We start from the raw sequence: 18,144 nt of genomic DNA, 5'->3' as shown, positions 1-18,144 counted from the left end.
AACATGCTATTCTCAATTTGTCAAAAAAAAACAACATATTTTTAATTTTGGGTAAAAAATTATTTTTTAATTTTGGGTAAAAAAAACATTTTAAAATTTTGGGTAAAATTTTTTTTCACATTTTGGTCGACATAGTATAGTATGACGTTTTTGTCAATTTTGGACCAAAAATTTTGGGTAAATTTTTTTTTTCAAATTTTGGACGACAGTATAGTATGAAATTTTTGTCAAAATTTGGTCAAATTTTTTTTTTTTTAATTTTGGTCGGCATAGTGTGACGTTTTTGTCAAATTTTGGACCAAAAATTAAAACGACAACAAAAAAAAAAAATCGAAAAAGTTTTCCAGCCCTTTTTTTCTCTGGGGCTCCACCTGCAGACATTTTATGGTACTGCAACCAGTAGTTCTTTATAGACATCATTCATGAAGTAGATATTTGTAATTGTGTTGATTTATAAAGTGGAAATGCTGGTCCTTAGTATGCAGCAAGTACAAGTGTAGAATGTATGTGTGTGTGTGTGTGTGTGTGTGTGTGTAATGACAGGGCAGAGCTTATGTAAGAGCACATTTGTTTATCATTTAAACTTCACTTCAGACTCACAAACATCCCATAATAGTCTCTCAGCTCTCATGCACATGTTGCTCACTGTGAGGCTAAAGCAGGTGCTAACGTCGTTACCTCTGTGGATCCAGTGAACGCAATTTTGTCGATGTCCATGTGTGAAGCGATGGCTGCTCCTGCTGTCGGACCCAAACCTGGAAGAATATTCACCACTCCTGCAGGAAAACCAGCCTGAGACAAACAGAGAGGGAACGTTAGCGGATGGAAGAACCGAGGTAACAACACAGAACACATAGAACCAAACAAAGTCTCTGTGATGATGATGTTTCCTTTACCTCTTTGACCAGAGCAGCGATGTAGAGGCAGGTGAGCGGCGTTTGCTCGGCAGGTTTCAGGATCACAGTGTTTCCACAGGACAGAGCTGGGCCGAGCTTCCACGCCGTCATCATCAGAGGGAAGTTCCACTGTGACACACACACACACACAAACACAGGAAACAGGCCGTCAGGGGTCATGTGACTGACACTAAAAGGTTGGGTTAGGGTTAGAGGAGTGTAGGGTTAAAAAACCCTCGTCATCCGAGCGTCTGACACAACACAGACCTGTGTTATTCCTGCTTTATTCCTGTGTTATTCCTGCCTTCTAACTCAGCCCATGAGGCCCAACGCTGAACCACACTCGTTCTGAAACTCTTGCACAATCAGCAGTGCCTCCTTCTCCTCCTTCTCCTCCTTCTCCTCCTTCTCCTCCTTCTCCTCCTTCTCCTCCTTCTTCTTGATGTTTCCCTCCTTTCTCACCATTCTCCTTCACTCAAATCCCTGAGCTCAGCTCTCTGCTTCTCCGTCGCTATTACTCAAACTCACTGGCACTGCGGTCGTGTTCTGGAGGTTTACCCGAATAAACAGTGACTGTCAGGGAATTACTGGAAAACGCACAACATCATGACAACAAACAGGCGAATGTTAGCAACCGCTGAAGTCTGAGTCTCTGAGTCTGAGTCTAAACTCTGAGTCTAAACTCTGAGTCTAAACTTATCTTAACTTAACTCTTATCTGTTCTTCACTTTTTATCTTTCATGTCAACGACGAGGAGGAAAAACAGGGAAAAACTCACCGGGATAATTTGTCCACAAACTCCAATGGGCTCATGTCTGGTGAACGTCAGATACTCTCCATCTGTGAGGGACACACACACACACACACACACACACACACACACACACACACACACACACACACACAGTGTCACCACCTGATCTCCTCACTGTTATTGACTCAACATGTTAATTTTGTAAGTAAATCCACACGCAGCAACATTCCTGCTTACTTTGCCCTGGTGTGTGTGTGTGTGTGTGTGTGTGTGTGTGTGTGTGTGTGTGTGTGTGTGTGTGTGTGTGTGTGTGTGTGTGTGTGTGTGTGTGTGTGTGTGTGTGTGCGTGTATACATGGTATTCCTTATGTTGTGGGGACCTCAGTCACATCACAGGGACTTGAGACCAAAATCAAGTCCCCGTGATGTGAATCAGTATTTTTTTAAGGTGAAAACATGTTTTAATGTTAGGTTAAGGTTAGGGTCAGGATTAAGATTAAGATTAAGATTAGCTCAGTATTAATTATGGTTAAGGTTAAAGTAAGTGTATCTTTGTGAGGACCAAACACGTATAAACTGTAGGTAATGAGGACATTTTGACTGGTCCTCACATTCTGTCAACACTTCAAATGACTTTTAGGGTTAGGATTAGGATTAGGTTAAAGGTTAAGTGCGTGTGTGTGTGTGTGTGTGTATATATCTGGTATTCCTTATGTTGTGGGGACCTAAGTCTGTTTACACAGTTACGGGGACTTGTCTTTCTTATAACAAACAAAATAAATTCCCCATAATGTAAATTAGTATTTTCTAAGGTGAAAACATGTTTTAATGTTAGGTTAAGATTAGGGTCAGGATTAAGATTAAGATTAGCTCAGTATTAATTATGGTTAAGGTTAAAGTAAGTGTCTCCAGTGTCTTTGTGAGGACCAGAAAAACAAAAACACTCTTTGCAGGTGTGTGTGTGTGTGTGTGTGTGTGTGTGTGTGTGTGTGTGTGTGTGTGTGTGGGTCATAGAGATGGGTGTTATACTGGAAGCCTTCGCTCATTCCTCTTGCATTACTTGAATAAAGGAGTTTCTCAGAGCGAGGGCGTGTCGCGCTGCTTCATCATCCACACACACACACTTGATGTTGAGAAATGTGTGTGTGTTCAGAGCTGATAACGCGTTGCTTCATGACTGATGATGATGATGATGATGATGATGATGATGATGCAGATAACGTACAGCTGTGTGATGACATGAAGGTTCTTTTTCCCCCTGAAGTTTCTCTCAGACGCTGAAACTCTGACCCTGATTTTCATGAAGAACCAAAGCGTCCGTGATGTTTGTTTGACAGCGTGACGTCGGCCCGTGACTTATATTTCAATCTGGAACGGCCAACGTAAACTGAACCGCAGCTCGTAGCCAAAGGTGCTGCACAATGACGACATTCCCATTCAGTGCAGCGGGCGACGCTCAAACTCAACACCGCCGTCGCGGTGCATTCGAGGTGAAAGACGAAGCCGAGCCAAGTGTTTGCTGACGTTGCTGCTGCTCGTCGTCCTGACAGGTGAACAAATATGAGCGCTGACATCATTCAGGCCTTTCTTATTTTCTCTGGACGTCTTCAAGAGAAACGCGGCTTAAACCTGAGCTCTGGGAAAAAACGCTCGCCGCGCTTGGGTTTGGCAGCCGTGGACAAGAGAAGCTTTGAGAAGGACAATGCAGTGGTTTTCAGGAGGTTTCCCATGAACTCCCTTATTTATTTTTCTTCTGCTTCCTGTTGGAACAGACGGCCAAACTTTCCCTCTGCATCACATGTGAGCGACGACCTCCATCTTAGTGTTTGCACTCATTGTCTTTTCTCTGTGTGTGTGTGGTTTTTTACACATCTTACAACTACACAACTAGACATAGACTTAATATTTACTTTATTGAATCATTCTTTATCATAATATAGACTTATTTTCTGGCAGGTCTTTAAGTCTTTAAGTGTCTTTAACTAATTTAATCTGTGAGTGTCGAGGAGAAGTTAAAGGAAAAATAGTTTTAATCTCTGTTTGAGATTTGGTTCAACACAAAATAAAAAGTGGATTAAATAAAGACTATAAATGATCTCACTTTACTTTATTAACCCTAAAACACTGTCGCTCAAATTCAAAACACCATCACTGACGCCGGGGGATTTTTACCCGAGATTAAAACTAAATACACCCAATAAAAAGTACTTCAAGTCATCAAAACATGACAATACATGCAAATTAGAGTAGTGTTAGTACTTTTATTTTAAACTGTGTCATGTCTAACAAAATGAAAGAAAAACATCATGAGGAGACAAATATAAAAATGCTCCAAAATGACTGGAAAATTAGGAATTTGGGAACAAAAAATGTCTAAAAAGAATAAAATAATGAGAATGAAAACTTGGTTTTCATGAAAATCACATAAATGTATTTGCTCGGGTGAAAACCACCCGGAAATGGTGTTTTAAGGTTAAAAAAAAGTCACAATTCAGTTTGTGATCATCGCTGCTCATTCTGCCTTTTGTCTCTTCACAGAAACTAATAATCTGACATAATCTGACATAATCTGACATAATCTTACCCATTGGAATGGACGTGCCGTGGATCTTGTCTGCATATCCAGCGAAGTACCTCAGCGTCCTGATGGTTCCTTGCAGATCCACAAAGAGCGTCGGCAGAAAGGGTTTCCCACTGTTCAGAGACTCAAGAGTCTGAAAGAAAGACGGAGAAACGTGTGATAAAAGCCGGTGATAACAGACGTTTACGTTTCCCCACGGCTGAAACGTGACTCTGAGAAAACACCAGACTACAAACGCAGCCTTTAACTCAAGAGTTTCTACGTCAACATTCAGGCAAAGAAAATTCACGAGTGTTTTCAGACATAAAAGAAACTCGGTGCTTTGTAGAAGACGTTTAACGACCAAGGAAAACAAAAGGGAAACAGTTTTAATGCAGCTGCAGACGTGTTTTAATACATAAATATGTGCATGTTTTAGACGCTCAGGTGACTCACTGCTAAATAGACGCTGTCTCTCTCCACCAGGTCGGCCAGTTTGGACAGAAGACGTCCTCTTTCAGACGCGTCCATCCGTCTCCACACTGAACCCAGAGAAAAGGCCTGACGAGCCGCCTGCACGGCTTTATCTACGTCAGCCTGGAACAAAACACACCAGGTCACGACCGACATCTTTATTATCACGGCACAACTTTTAATGCATGTTCCTTAAATACATTTAAAAAAGTACAAGTTCTCAGTCTTAGTTTTCTTCTGATCTAAAGCACAAAGACGTAAAAGCAAGATTTAGGCTGAAGACAAAAGAAAAGGCTTTGAACGAGGTGGTGATTTCAAAATCAGTAAAAAAAAAAACAGCTGGTTAGTTTTCGGATTTAAAATGATTAAAACACACGAAAGAAATCTGTAAAATATTCATGAATAAATGTTTTTGGTATAATATTATTAAAATACGATGACATTGACATGGGAAAATGCATCATAATAACCACCTGCAGTGATTTCTCTACAATATGTGGTACTACATATATATATGTATATATATATACATATATATATAATCCAATCCAACTTTATTTATGAAGCACTTTAAAAACAACAGCTGAAACAAAGTGCATCTGAGATAAATAAATAAATAAATAAAATAAATAAACAAAAAAAACGTACAAACGTGTGACCTAACAGACCTAAGAACAAACAAGAAAACAAGAAAAATACTGGAGAAAAAAATATATATATATAAGAAAAAAAAAAAATATAAGAAAAATAAAATAAAAAAAACACAAATAAACAGGGCATACATACATATATACAGTACGTATACATATATATGTTTATATATATATATATATAAAGTGTATTATTTATTGACCTTTTCTGCTTCCTGGACGTCACAGATCTTCTCTCCTGTCGTCGGGTTCACGGCGCTGAACACTTTCCCGCCGACAGAGTCGACCCATTCATTGTTGATGAAAATCTGAAGAGAAATGAAAAAAAGAAAATCAGTCTTTAGTATTTTATTAAGAGCTTAAATGTCACAAATAATAAAACAATAACATTCTAAACGTTATTTATTTAACAGTTTAAATCAAGTCAATTAAATACAAACAGGTTTTAAGACGTTTGTCAAAATTTCATCGCTGTGACTTTAACAGATCTGAGGTTTAAAATGAGAACCAGAGAATTTAAAGATTTAAAAGTAAGTCAATCATTTAAAATATGGAAGTCGGTGAAAAGAGACGAGGAGACGAAGAGACGAGGAGACGAGGAGACGAGGAGACGAGGAGACGAGGAGACGAGGAGACAAAATCTAGTCAGTGAGTCGATGATAAAAGTCATTTTACTAAATGATTATTAAAGGTCATTAAAATCTCACATGTGCAAATATATACTGTAGATGTAGAGTGGTGTAAAACGTCAAGGGTGAATTTTTAAATACTAGAGTGTTTTCAGGAATCACTTTAATACACTGTGTGAGCCGCAGCAACTGAGGAACAGAAGTGAAACAGAACTGAGGAACAGAAGAACTGAAGAACAGAACTAAAACACTGAGGAACAGAACTGAAGAACATAAACACTCGTCCAGACTCTGGTGTCAGGGATACGAGAGAATCTGTGGAAATCTGGACAGAGATTCCTGTCCAACATTAGTCTCTGGGGAGTGATCCACCATCCAGACATGGGGGGGGGGGGGTGGGTGAGTGTGTGTGTGTGTGGGGGGGGGTTGGTTAGAGCAGATAACCCCCCCACACACACACACACACACACACACAGGTTCCACCACATCACTGCTGGTTTACGAGATCATAAAACAGTAAAACACTTCACTCTGTTTCTGTGACGCTTTAAAACAAGAAAATAAATGTTTACACAAACAGAGAATTATGAGAAATATTGCGACAAACGGACGAAGTCTTTGAATCTTTGAATCTTTCTGTGACGTCACAAAGAAAAAGCAGCTTTTTCAGCTCCTTCATCGCCGACATGTTTAGACGACGTTAGACTTGGTGAGTGTCTGATTAATCCAGTGTAAGAAGAAGAAAATCCTCTGTTTACATTTGTTCTTATTCTTATCAACGAGGAGCTGTGAGCTGCAACTACACATTATTTTCATAATCTATGAATCGTTTGGTCCATAAAATGTCAGAAAATGTTAAAAAACGTTGGAGTTGGAAATGATGATGTTTCTCTAAAGTCTTTGTTTTGTTCACAAACCAAAATGATTCAGTTTTAATGATTTCTTTGTTTACGTGGAGCAAAGAAACAAAGAAAATATTCACATTTAAGAAGCTGAAACAATCAGAAATCTGGTTTTAATCATGAAAAAAAGCTTCAAAAAGATTATCGATTATCAAAATAGTTGGCGATTAATTTAGTAATAGATTAATAATCGTTTCAGCTCTAGTTCAAACTCTGAGTTTTTACTCTCTTTAGACCAAAAGGTCACAGAAAACACAGGACTCTGATCGAGGACTCGTCCTCATTCCCAGGACTGTGCATGTGTGTGTGTGTGTGTGTGTGTGCGAGTGCGTGCGTGCGTGTGCGCGTGCGTGCGTGCGTGTGTGTGTATGTGTGTGTGCACCACCACATTCATAAACCTGTACCTCTACAGTTCCTTTGTACTGGTCACCTCCAAACACCATCCCCCACAACACACACACACACACACACACGCACACGCACACACACGCACACACACAGACGCTCTCCATCAAAGGCCTTTAATCTGCTGCTCATTAAGAGCACTTCATAAAATTGTCAGTAACGATAAGGAGTCGAGGTCCAGCTACAAAAACAGAAAGTCCTGCAGAGAAGTGAATTAGCTTTTAAATTTATAGAGGCCACTGAAGTGAGGCGTCCTAAATCAGAGGAGGCCCTGACAGCCACAACAGCCCGGGCAAGAATGCAGACCGTGGGTATGTGGACGCACGGCCTAACTGCTGAAGGAGAACGGATGAAGCGCGAGAACAGTGGAGCAGTCCGCCATCTAAATCACCCGCAGAAAAGGCCGTTTGGCTCGGCCCTCTCTCTGGGCTCGGCCTGGTGTTAGACTTTTGTCTGGTTTCCATTGAGAGGCTTGATGAAGACGACAGGTCTGCCGCGTAAATCAACCCTCCAGGTTTCTCAAAATTGCTTTTAGGATCATTTGGACGACAAAGACGACGGAAAAACAAGTGCGAGGACGAATATTTTCAAATGACAAACGGTGTTTTCTCGTTAGCATCTCGTCACAGTTCAGAACTGTGAAGTCATGGAAGCTTCTCTGTCAGAGTGAGTGTGTGAACAAACACCTGCATCTGATCAAATATGACAAACAACAAAGTCTACGTGGTTTTTTTCTGTTAACTCCATTTTTCATGATTTGTTTTTGGTGAGAATTCTTTTTCTTTTTAGGAAACAACAGTGAAACGCCAACAAAACATCTGTTTGGCTTCTTCTCACAACTGTGTGTGTGTGTGTGTGTGTGTGTGTGTGTGTGTGTGTGTGTGTGTGTGTGTGTGTGTGTGTGTGTGTGTGTGTGTGTGTGTGTGTGTGTGTGTGTGTGTGTGTGTGTGTGTGTGTTTATACACAACGTTCCAAGATTCCACAGCCACACGATCTCTGACCGGGCACCTGAAACACTCTGTAACACACACTGTAACACTCTCTGTAACACTCTCTGTAACACTCTCTGTAACACTCCTGTAACACACACTGTAACACACCTCAACACTCTCTGTAACACACACTTCAACACTCTCTGTAACACACTCTGTAACACACACTGTAACACACACTTCAACACTCTGTAACACACACTTCAACACTCTCTGTAACACTCTCTGTAACACACACTTCAACACTCTCTGTAACACACTCTGTAACACACACTGTAACACACACTTCAACACTCTGTAACACACACTTCAACACTCTCTGTAACACTCTCTGTAACACACACTTCAACACCCTGTAACACACTCTGTAACACACACTGTAACACACAGGAGTGAGCAGGAAGTGTCATATCCTCCTCTATCACAGGACATTCACTTCCTCTTTGGATGAGTTTCAAGAGTTTGATAATTAAGACGAGAGAGAGAGAGAGAGAGAGAGAGAGAGAGAGAGAGAGAGAGAGGGAGAGAGAGAGAGAGAGAGAGAGAGAGAGAGAGAGAATGAGAGAGAGCATGTGAAAGTGGTGACCAGCTGCACACACACACACACACACACACACACACACACACACACACACACAATGCAGTGAGGCTAACCTTGCTGTCACTGATTGGCAAATGTCTGTGTTATGTCAGTGTGTGTGTGTGTGTGTGTGTGTGTGTGTGTGTGTGTGTGTGCGTGTGTGTGTGTGTGTGTGTGTGTGTGTGTGTGTGTGTGTGTGTGTGTGTGTGTGAGTGTGTGTGTGTGTGTGATCATGTGAGAGAATTATCTATAAAAAACAAACTCTTTTATTTTCTTCTAAAACTAAAATAAGTCACTTTTGATAAAACTGATATAAAACAGATGTTCTCTGATGATCATGAATCCTGAAAGCAGAGGAATTAGAAAAGTTATTTTTTTAATCACTGAGCCAAAATGCATTATTATTATTATAATAATAAATAAATAAATACAATGTATTATTATTATGAGTTCTAATATGAATAAACTAAATGTATTAGCACTTGAGCTGCGTTGCTAATGAACAGCAGAAGACAGTGTAATTTCCAGGAATCATCAATAAAGTGACCTCTGACCTCTTGTGTTTGAACATGTGAGGTTTGATGTGTTTCCTGTGTATTTAACCGTTCTTTAAGTCTCAGGTCAAGGAAACGTTTAAAGAAAACATTAAACATGTTTTTACTCGTGGGATCTGAGCACAGAGAGGAAGTCATTTTTAAAGAAATGTGACTCTTCTTCACAGACAAATAAACGTCCAGATTAAAGACTTTGTCTGAGAACGAAGCCTCGTCGCTCACATTTATGAAGCTCAGTGTATTTCACCACGACCTCGTCACGATTTACACGCCGCGGTCTGGAGGCGGCAGCAGAGGGAAGCTACGTGAAGCTAACGGCTAACCTCGCTGTCACTGATCTGACTCTAACTGTGATGAAGAGACGACATGAGGAACAAGCAGGAAATCTGAATTTACACCTGCAGCATCTGCCTGTTTTTACCACATTGTGGGGACCACGTTCAGGACTGGACATAATGTCCCCACAAGGAAAAATGTGTGTTTTTCCAGGGGGTGGTCCACACAAGCATAGAAAGACAAGAGCACACACACACACACACACACACACACACACACACACACACACACACACCCACATCTACATGTCTTTACCACATTGTGAGGACCACCTTCCGGACTGGGTATAATGTCCCCACAAGGATAAATGTCCCCACGAAAAAGGTGTTTTTCCAGCGGGGTGGTCCACACAAGCATAGAAAGACAAGAGCATACACACACACACATAGACACACGGACACTTGCACACACACAACCATCTACATGTTTTTACCACATTGTGGGGACCACCTTCGGGACCGGACATAATGTCCCCACAAGGAAAAATGTCCCCACGAAAAAGGTGTTTTACCAGGGGGTGGTCCACACAAGCATAGAAAGACAAGATCATACACACACACACACACACACACACAGTCACAATCAAAGAGATGAGTATGGAACGTGTGTGTGTGTGTGTGAGAAAGCAGTGATTGTGTAAGCAAAGGCACAGACGTGTGTGTGTGTGTGTGTGTGTGTGTGTGTGTGTGTGTGTGTGTGTGTGTGTGTGTGTGTGTGTGTGTGTGTGTGTGTGTGTGTGTGTGTGTGTGTGTGTGTGTGTGTGTGTGTGTGTGTGTGATAAATCATTGTGTTTGATGTGCACGGCCGTGAGACGGTGGGTTTTTGAAGTGAAGAAGTCCAGATCTGCAGGTCAGGCTGAGCCATGCAGGGCCGCTCGCTCACACACACACACACACACACACACACACTGAGACACACTCATAATTTACAGCCCGGTGGACAGGGCCGAGCATCGGGGAGCCCCCGTCCCCCCCCCGGCCTCCGTCTGCACTATCTCAATCAGTGACAGATTGATGAGGACGCTCAGGTCTGTGAACACACGGCGTCTGCACAGGTTCCTATGGAGAGAGCGCATTAGCGCCACCACCAGGTCATTTATAACCACTGATTAGAGAGAGCGAGCGCTAACTCTCAGAGCTAACAAGGCCACTGCGTCTTTAACGCTTTTAAACCAGAGGCTGATTCATTCTTTCATTTTCTTTAAATCATGGACTTTTAACTCTTTACAGGAAACTCACTGATGTAAAGACTTGGATTAAGTAGAAACTCCATCAGAGTTCTTCTTTGTTCCTCTTTGTTAAAAACTACAGTAACAGAAATAAAGTGAGAGGAACTTTATTTTAGAACATTTAGGTTCTGCTCCAACACCTGACTGTTTTATCACCTTAGCATTATTAGATATCTGTGCTGTGAGCAAAGACGCAGATTTACACACTCACAGACTCACAAACTCACAGATTAACACACTCACAAACTATTAAGCAAAAAGCAAATATGTGACTGTAACGTAACAAGGAGTGTGTGTGTGTGTGTGTGTGTGTGTGTGTGTGTGTGTGTGTGCGCGCATGCGTGTGTGATTTAATAACAGAAAAGTATTAATAGTTAAGACTTTGACATGAAGTGAAATGGAGTTTGAGCTCTAATATTATAATATTATAATATTATAATATTTATTCTTTAAATAGTAAAATAATCTTGAGTGCAGCGACTGCTGCTCAGATTAACTCATTATTGACGAACATTAAGACAGAAATAAAGCGAGAGGAACTTAATTTAACTGATTTAATCACTTTAGTATAATTATAAATCTGTGCTTTAATCAAAGCTGCAGACGGAGACATTTGTGGACGTTATCAAATATAATTCTTTAACATTTAATAAAAGACGTATTTATCTCAGTTTAATCACTGTTGTTCTCTTCATGCTGCTCAATCTCTTTTTTTATTATTATTCTGTTAATTATCTGCTTCTTTATTTTAAATATTCTTCTATAAATGTTTTATGTATATTTTGTTCATATTAAAATGTTATTTTTTTTAATGCATCACCTACAAAGTGATATTTGACGTCTGACAAACAGATTCAAATGTAGAGTGAATCATTTCTTTAGGATCTGAACCCTTTATTTAAATATTGTCCGTCATGAATGATGACTTTATTTAAACAGATTAAATATAGTCCATAATAATCCACCATGTTATGTTTTCATCTTTAATCCAGAGCAGAATAAGAAAATAGTTGATTTACGTCTGATGTTGTTATAAAATGAGCATCAAAGCTTTAGTTGATCATAAAGAATTCATAAGTAATGACATTTTTTTTAGGAATAAACTGAGCAAAGTGATAAGTTTGTCAATAATGAGTTAATCTTGTACATTAAAATACAATCAAAGTATCAGTGACATCAAATTACAGATAAAACACAAAATACAACACAGTGAGTTCATAATTAACATCTCATTAGCATATTTAATTCTTTCTTTCCAGTTACGTAAAGTGAGTAAAATCCATAAAGACGTGAATCTGTAGAAATATGACGGTAAAAGACAATGATTGTATTTATGATGATAGATGATAATGAGAAACTGAGCAAACTGATGTTTATGGGTTTTAATCTTATATTATTCTTTACGTAACAGTAACGGGTCTACTGTATATGTGTGTGTACATACGTTGTTTTGTGTACATCATATAACATGTTGTCTGTTGTTTTGTTGTCGTTTGTGTTTGTATTAAAAATGCAATAAAAATATTTGGAAAAAATACATATTTTTTGTCAAACTTTAACAAAAATTATGTTTTTTTTTTTATTTTTTAATCTCAGACCAGAGAAGCGCGGTTAACTTCTGTGGATTATTCTTCTAAACTTATTTATCTCAGCGTTTCCTTTTTAAAACAGATTATTATTATTATTATTATTATTATTATTATCACTGAACAGTGAAAGAAAGTTTAGCTTCAAATATTCACGGCTATTATTACTCTTCATGCTCGTGAACCTGCAGCTGAGGAAATGGAACATATTTATTGTATAAATATAGATTATAAAGAGTTAAATAATGATTAAATGATTAAATCCACAAACAGTAAATAGAGCTGTAATTTTGCACAGAAGGAAAATAAAGATAAAGATAAAGATAAAGTCTGAGTTCATGACTCGGTGAAAAGGACGAGGATCAAACGTGGTCTGTAATCACATGTTTTATCTCTAATAACCAGAAGTGAAGTAATAACAGTTTCAGTCAAATCTCTGTTGTTTTATATCGTAGAATTAACACGAGTGATTTTTAACGTTATAAACTAAAGCAGAAGAATCTAAACATGAGATATTGTCTTTGTGATTATGACGTAAATGTCGTCTTAGATTAAAGAAGTGAACTCTGGTTCAGTTTCAGTCTGAACAACATAAACATGGAGTGAGGAGAGAGCCCACGCCAGGGGTGCCCATAAATCAGGGCCCCCCTGCTGAACCCCCCCCCCCCCCCTCAGGTCTGGATGATCCAAATTCCTCTGGGTTAATTCACCAAGTCGCTCCCAAAATGTCCTCCTGTATCACGGAGAGAGTTTCACGCAGAGACGACTGAACAACACGGAGAAAACCGGAGCGCGACCTTTGAACCTGAGACGCGGCGCTAACGATAGCGCTAGCGATAGCTCTGATGATAGCGCTGAGCTAACGTACGGAGCGTTATCGTCGCTGTGTGTCCTCTGTGACGGCTGCACTTTAATCTCACACTCATAAAAAACACACACACACGAGAAACACTGAAGACGGACGTTTACTTCAAAGATGGAACACGGTTCAATGAGTACACGCAAATATACTTTAAATACAATTTAAACTATTTCATTTTATATTTAAACTGCACTGACAACACTTTGTTTTTATCAAAACATGATCAACGTCTGCAACATGACGACTTTACTGCTCAAAAACAACGAGTGCTTTGACTCATGCTCACACTCACACACTCACAGATTCACACATACTCACAAACTCACACACTCACAGATTAACACACTCACAAATTCACACACACTCACAGATTAACACACTCACAAACTCACAAATTCACACACTCACAGATTAACACACACACACACTCACAAATTCACACACACTCACAGATTCACAGATTAATACACTCACACACTCACAGATTAACACACTCACAAACTCACAAATTCACACACTCACAAATTAACACTCACACACTCACAGATTCACTGACTGTAACGTAACAAGGAGTGTGCGTGTGCGTGTGTGTGTGTGTGTGTGTGTGTGTGTGTGTGATTTAATAACAGAAAAGTTTTATCTCTAATATTCTAATATTTATTCTTTAAACAGTAAAATAATCTGATGCTCAGATTAACTCATTATTGACACATTTATCACTTTACTCAGTTTATTTCTAAATAAATTCTTTATGATAAACTAAAACTTTGATGCTTTATTTATTAAAATATCAGACATTTTCTTATTCTGCTCTGGATTAAAGACGAAAACATGATGGATTATGAAAATCAGTGAGATTATTATGGACTGGATTTAATCTGTTTAAATTAAGTCATCATTAATGACGGTCAGTACATATAACTATAATACATATAAATACATGAATATAACTATAATACATATATATAAGAACACATAAAGTGCGCGCGTGGACGCAGAAACACTTTAAACGTGCGTCACGTGAAGTTCAGAGTCTGAAAACTGTCTCGCGCTGAGAAAGTTCAGCTGCTGCTGAAACAAGAGTTAAGAAAACAGCGAAGAACTGAAGGAACAAGGAAAGAGAGGAACCTTAGAAGAACGTTAGAAGAACCTTAGAAGAACCTTAGAAGAACCTTAGAAGAACGTTAGCGCACAGACCTTGGTGTAGTGGATCTCCGGGTCAGTCACCGGTGAAGGCATCATGTGCAGAGAGGCCATTAGAGCAGAGGCTTCACTGAGACAATCTGAAGGAACCTGGACCTGACTGGAAGTCATCACACACACACACTCACTCACTCACACACACACACACACTGTGGCTGTCTGTCTGTCTCTGTCACACACACACACACACTGTCTCTCTGTCTGTCTGTCTCTGTCACACACACACACACTGTCTGTCTCTCTGTCTGACACACACACTCTCACACACTCTAACTCTCTCTGCTGTTCTTTCTCTCCTCAGCTTTTCTTATCAGGACTTTGCTCTCTCTCTCTCTCTCTCTTTCTCTCTCTCTGTGTGTGTGTGACTCTCTCTCTCTCAGTTTATATCCAGGTGTCGTCGCCGCGGCTCATTTTCATTGGACAGAGGAAAGGGGGCGGTCCTTAAGACACTCACACATTTACATAAATGATCTGAGGCTGCACGAGAGCTAACTGTTCATCCACCTCACATTCACTCATTCACTCATTCACTCATTCACTCACTCACATTCACTCATTCACATTCACTCACTCATTCACTCACTCACATTCACTCACTCACATTCACTCATTCACATTCACTCACTCACTCATTCACTCACTCGCTCACTCACATTCACTCACTCACTCACTCACATTCATTCACTCACATTCACTCACTCACTCACTCACATTCATTCACTCACATTCATTCACTCACATTCACTCACTCACATTCACTCACACTCACATTCACTCACTCACTCACTCACATTCATTCACTCACATTCACTCACTCACATTCATTCACTCACATTCACTCACTCACATTCACTCATACTCACATTCACTCACTCACTCATTCACTCACTCATTCACTCACTCATTCATTCACTCACTCACTCACTCACTCACATTCATTCACTCACATTCACTCACTCACTCACTCACTCACTCACATTCATTCACTCACATTCACTCACTCACATTCACTCACACTCACTCACTCGTTCACTCACTCACTCACTTACTCACTCACATTCACTCACTCACTCACTCACTCACATTCACTCACTCATTCACTCACTCACTCACTCACTCATTCACTCATTCACTCACACTCACTCACTCACACACTCACATTCACTCACTCACTCACTCACTCACTCACTCATTCACTCATTCACTCACACTCACTCACTCACACACTCACATTCACTCACTCACTCACACACTCACTCACTCACTCATTCACTCACTCACTCACACACTCACTCATTCACTCACTCATTCACTCACTCACTCACACACTCACATTCACTCACTCACTCACACACTCACTCACTCACTCACTCATTCACTCACTCACTCACACATTCACTCACTCACTCACTCATTCACTCATTCATCGACTCTTTTCTAACTTCTTCAAACTTCTCTAATTTTGAGATTATAATCTGTCATTCTTCACAGATTAAAGCTCTGCTGTAACACCTGGATTATATTATTAATAACAATAATAATCATAATAATAATAATTCAAGTTTGTTCTTGTTTGTCTTTAAGTTGTAAAAACATGTGTTTGATAAATCAATCAATCAATAAATAAAGAGTGTAATCATCACAGAGAAGTTTAACTAAAATTAATCTTATTTTCACAAACACTCATGATTTTTTGTCCACAATGTTAACATTGATATGAAGTCAAATAAGTAAATACATAAACAAATAAACAAATAAAAATAATGGTGAAGTTAATGTAAATATGGTCTTTTTTATGTTGATTTAGTTTGATGTTCAGATTAAATTTAAGATGAGGAGATTATATATTATTCTATATGATGAAGTCATCTGTAAATATTTGGTTTAAACTGTTTAAACTGTTTAAACAGTTTAAACAGTTTAAACACTTCAAACACTTTAAACAGCAAAGAATCATACGTTTAAAAAAACAATGTAACCTCGTCAATAAGATTGTATCCACAGTTAAGAGGCAACAAAGTTAACTTTACTCTCTTTAGTTCAGTTTACCAATACTATACCATATACTTTGTTGTATCCTATCAAATATATCATATATATCATCATATAATAAAGTACATTATACTTTATTATATTGTCCCATAGAGGACATGTTTATCAGTCTCTGTATCTGAAGATTAAAGTCATATTTTACTGTAATATTTAACTTAACAGTAAAAAACACAGTATTTATACACTTTAGTTTAAGACATTAGTCAAATAAAGACTTTAGTCATGTGGAAAACAAACAAACAAACAACTCCGTTTAAATTTAGGATTGAAAGTTTCTTCTTCTCTGATGTAACCTGATGGAAACATGAAAGTGAGATTATAATCTGACTGTTGCATCATCAACCATTTCCTCACTGACTTAAAGGTGTCACACACTCTACTACACACTCTACACACATGTTAATGTGTGTGTTGTTGTTGTCACAGATTTGTCCTGAAGGTGATGATTCTCTGCTGATCCTCCTTTAAACATCCAATAAACATCCAGCAATCAATCAGACAGAGGACGTGTGAACACACACACACACACACACACACACACACACACACACACACACACACACACACACTCCAGCAGGAGGCAGTATTTAAAGAGGATGAGCAGCTGTTTGTTTTCGATCATTTCAAAGATGAATCACTTTTCTTCTTCTTCATCATCATCTTCATCACATCAAGCTTTTATCACAGCGTGCGCGCGACACTCACGGCGTCTGTTTCACATCAAAGCGCGACACCGACACTGATCAATGCGCGGGAAACAGACCTCACCCTGTCACTCATCACCCTCTCATTCATCACCCTCTCACACAGATAACACACCGACATTCACTGCTGCTGCAGGACGCTCGTATCTGTACATGGAGCGCCCTCTAGTGGACAAAACAAGTCTGTGTCACACACACACAGAGACACACAGACACACACACACACGCACACACACAAACACACATATATGTCTGTATATATATATGTGTATATATATATACACATATATATATATATACGAGCGTCCTCGTAAATAAGTAATTAACTGTAATTAACTGTAAAAACGTTAAGGTGAATTTAGTTTGTTATTTTCCAAATAAATGACAATAAAGTTTGAGTTTTTGAAAGATTTCTATCTATAACTCCTGATGTTTCTCTCTTGTAATATTTACACTTTATAAATGATTGAATATTCTCTGCTATTTTAACCCTGGAAATTAAAGTTTCATCAGTTCAGGAATGAACACGTTAGATATTCTTCATGTTTTTACAGATTAAATCACGTTTAATAATGTGTGACTCTTATTTTGGAACATTTGACGTTTTAAATGTGACAATTCATGGATTCATCATCTTCATCATCATCATCATTATCATCATCTTCATCTTCAGCAGCAGTAGAACCTGCAGCTGCAGTGAGCGTGGCCCCCTGGTGGTGATGAGGGGAAAAGCAGGATAAAGCCTGAGCGCGCGGTCCGAGCGCGAGAGAAGGAGGCG

General features: G+C 39.2%; 1 protein-coding gene across 1 annotated transcript in view; it reads right to left on the bottom strand.

Moving 5' to 3' along the window:
- aldh1a2 (aldehyde dehydrogenase 1 family, member A2) overlaps nucleotides 1–14,765 on the bottom strand; it is a 22,758-nt gene extending 7,993 nt beyond the window's left edge. The window contains exons 1-7 of the mRNA XM_083891040.1: nucleotides 14,605–14,765; nucleotides 5,537–5,641; nucleotides 4,666–4,806; nucleotides 4,234–4,363; nucleotides 1,675–1,736; nucleotides 897–1,025; nucleotides 679–792 (exon numbers count right to left, since the gene is read on the bottom strand). Coding sequence (XP_083747166.1) covers nucleotides 679–792; nucleotides 897–1,025; nucleotides 1,675–1,736; nucleotides 4,234–4,363; nucleotides 4,666–4,806; nucleotides 5,537–5,641; nucleotides 14,605–14,721 — 798 coding nt within the window. The 5' untranslated portion in view covers nucleotides 14,722–14,765. The remainder of the gene's footprint in view (nucleotides 1–678; nucleotides 793–896; nucleotides 1,026–1,674; nucleotides 1,737–4,233; nucleotides 4,364–4,665; nucleotides 4,807–5,536; nucleotides 5,642–14,604) is intronic.
- Between the last annotated feature and the right edge of the window lie 3,379 nt (nucleotides 14,766–18,144).

This window comes from Microchirus variegatus, assembly GCF_963457635.1.
Source record: "Microchirus variegatus genome assembly, chromosome: 6".
In the NCBI taxonomy this organism is placed as follows: Eukaryota; Metazoa; Chordata; class Actinopteri; order Pleuronectiformes; family Soleidae; genus Microchirus; species Microchirus variegatus.
Note: the sequence above shows the minus strand (reverse complement) of the source record. Positions and strands in the feature narration are given on the sequence as shown.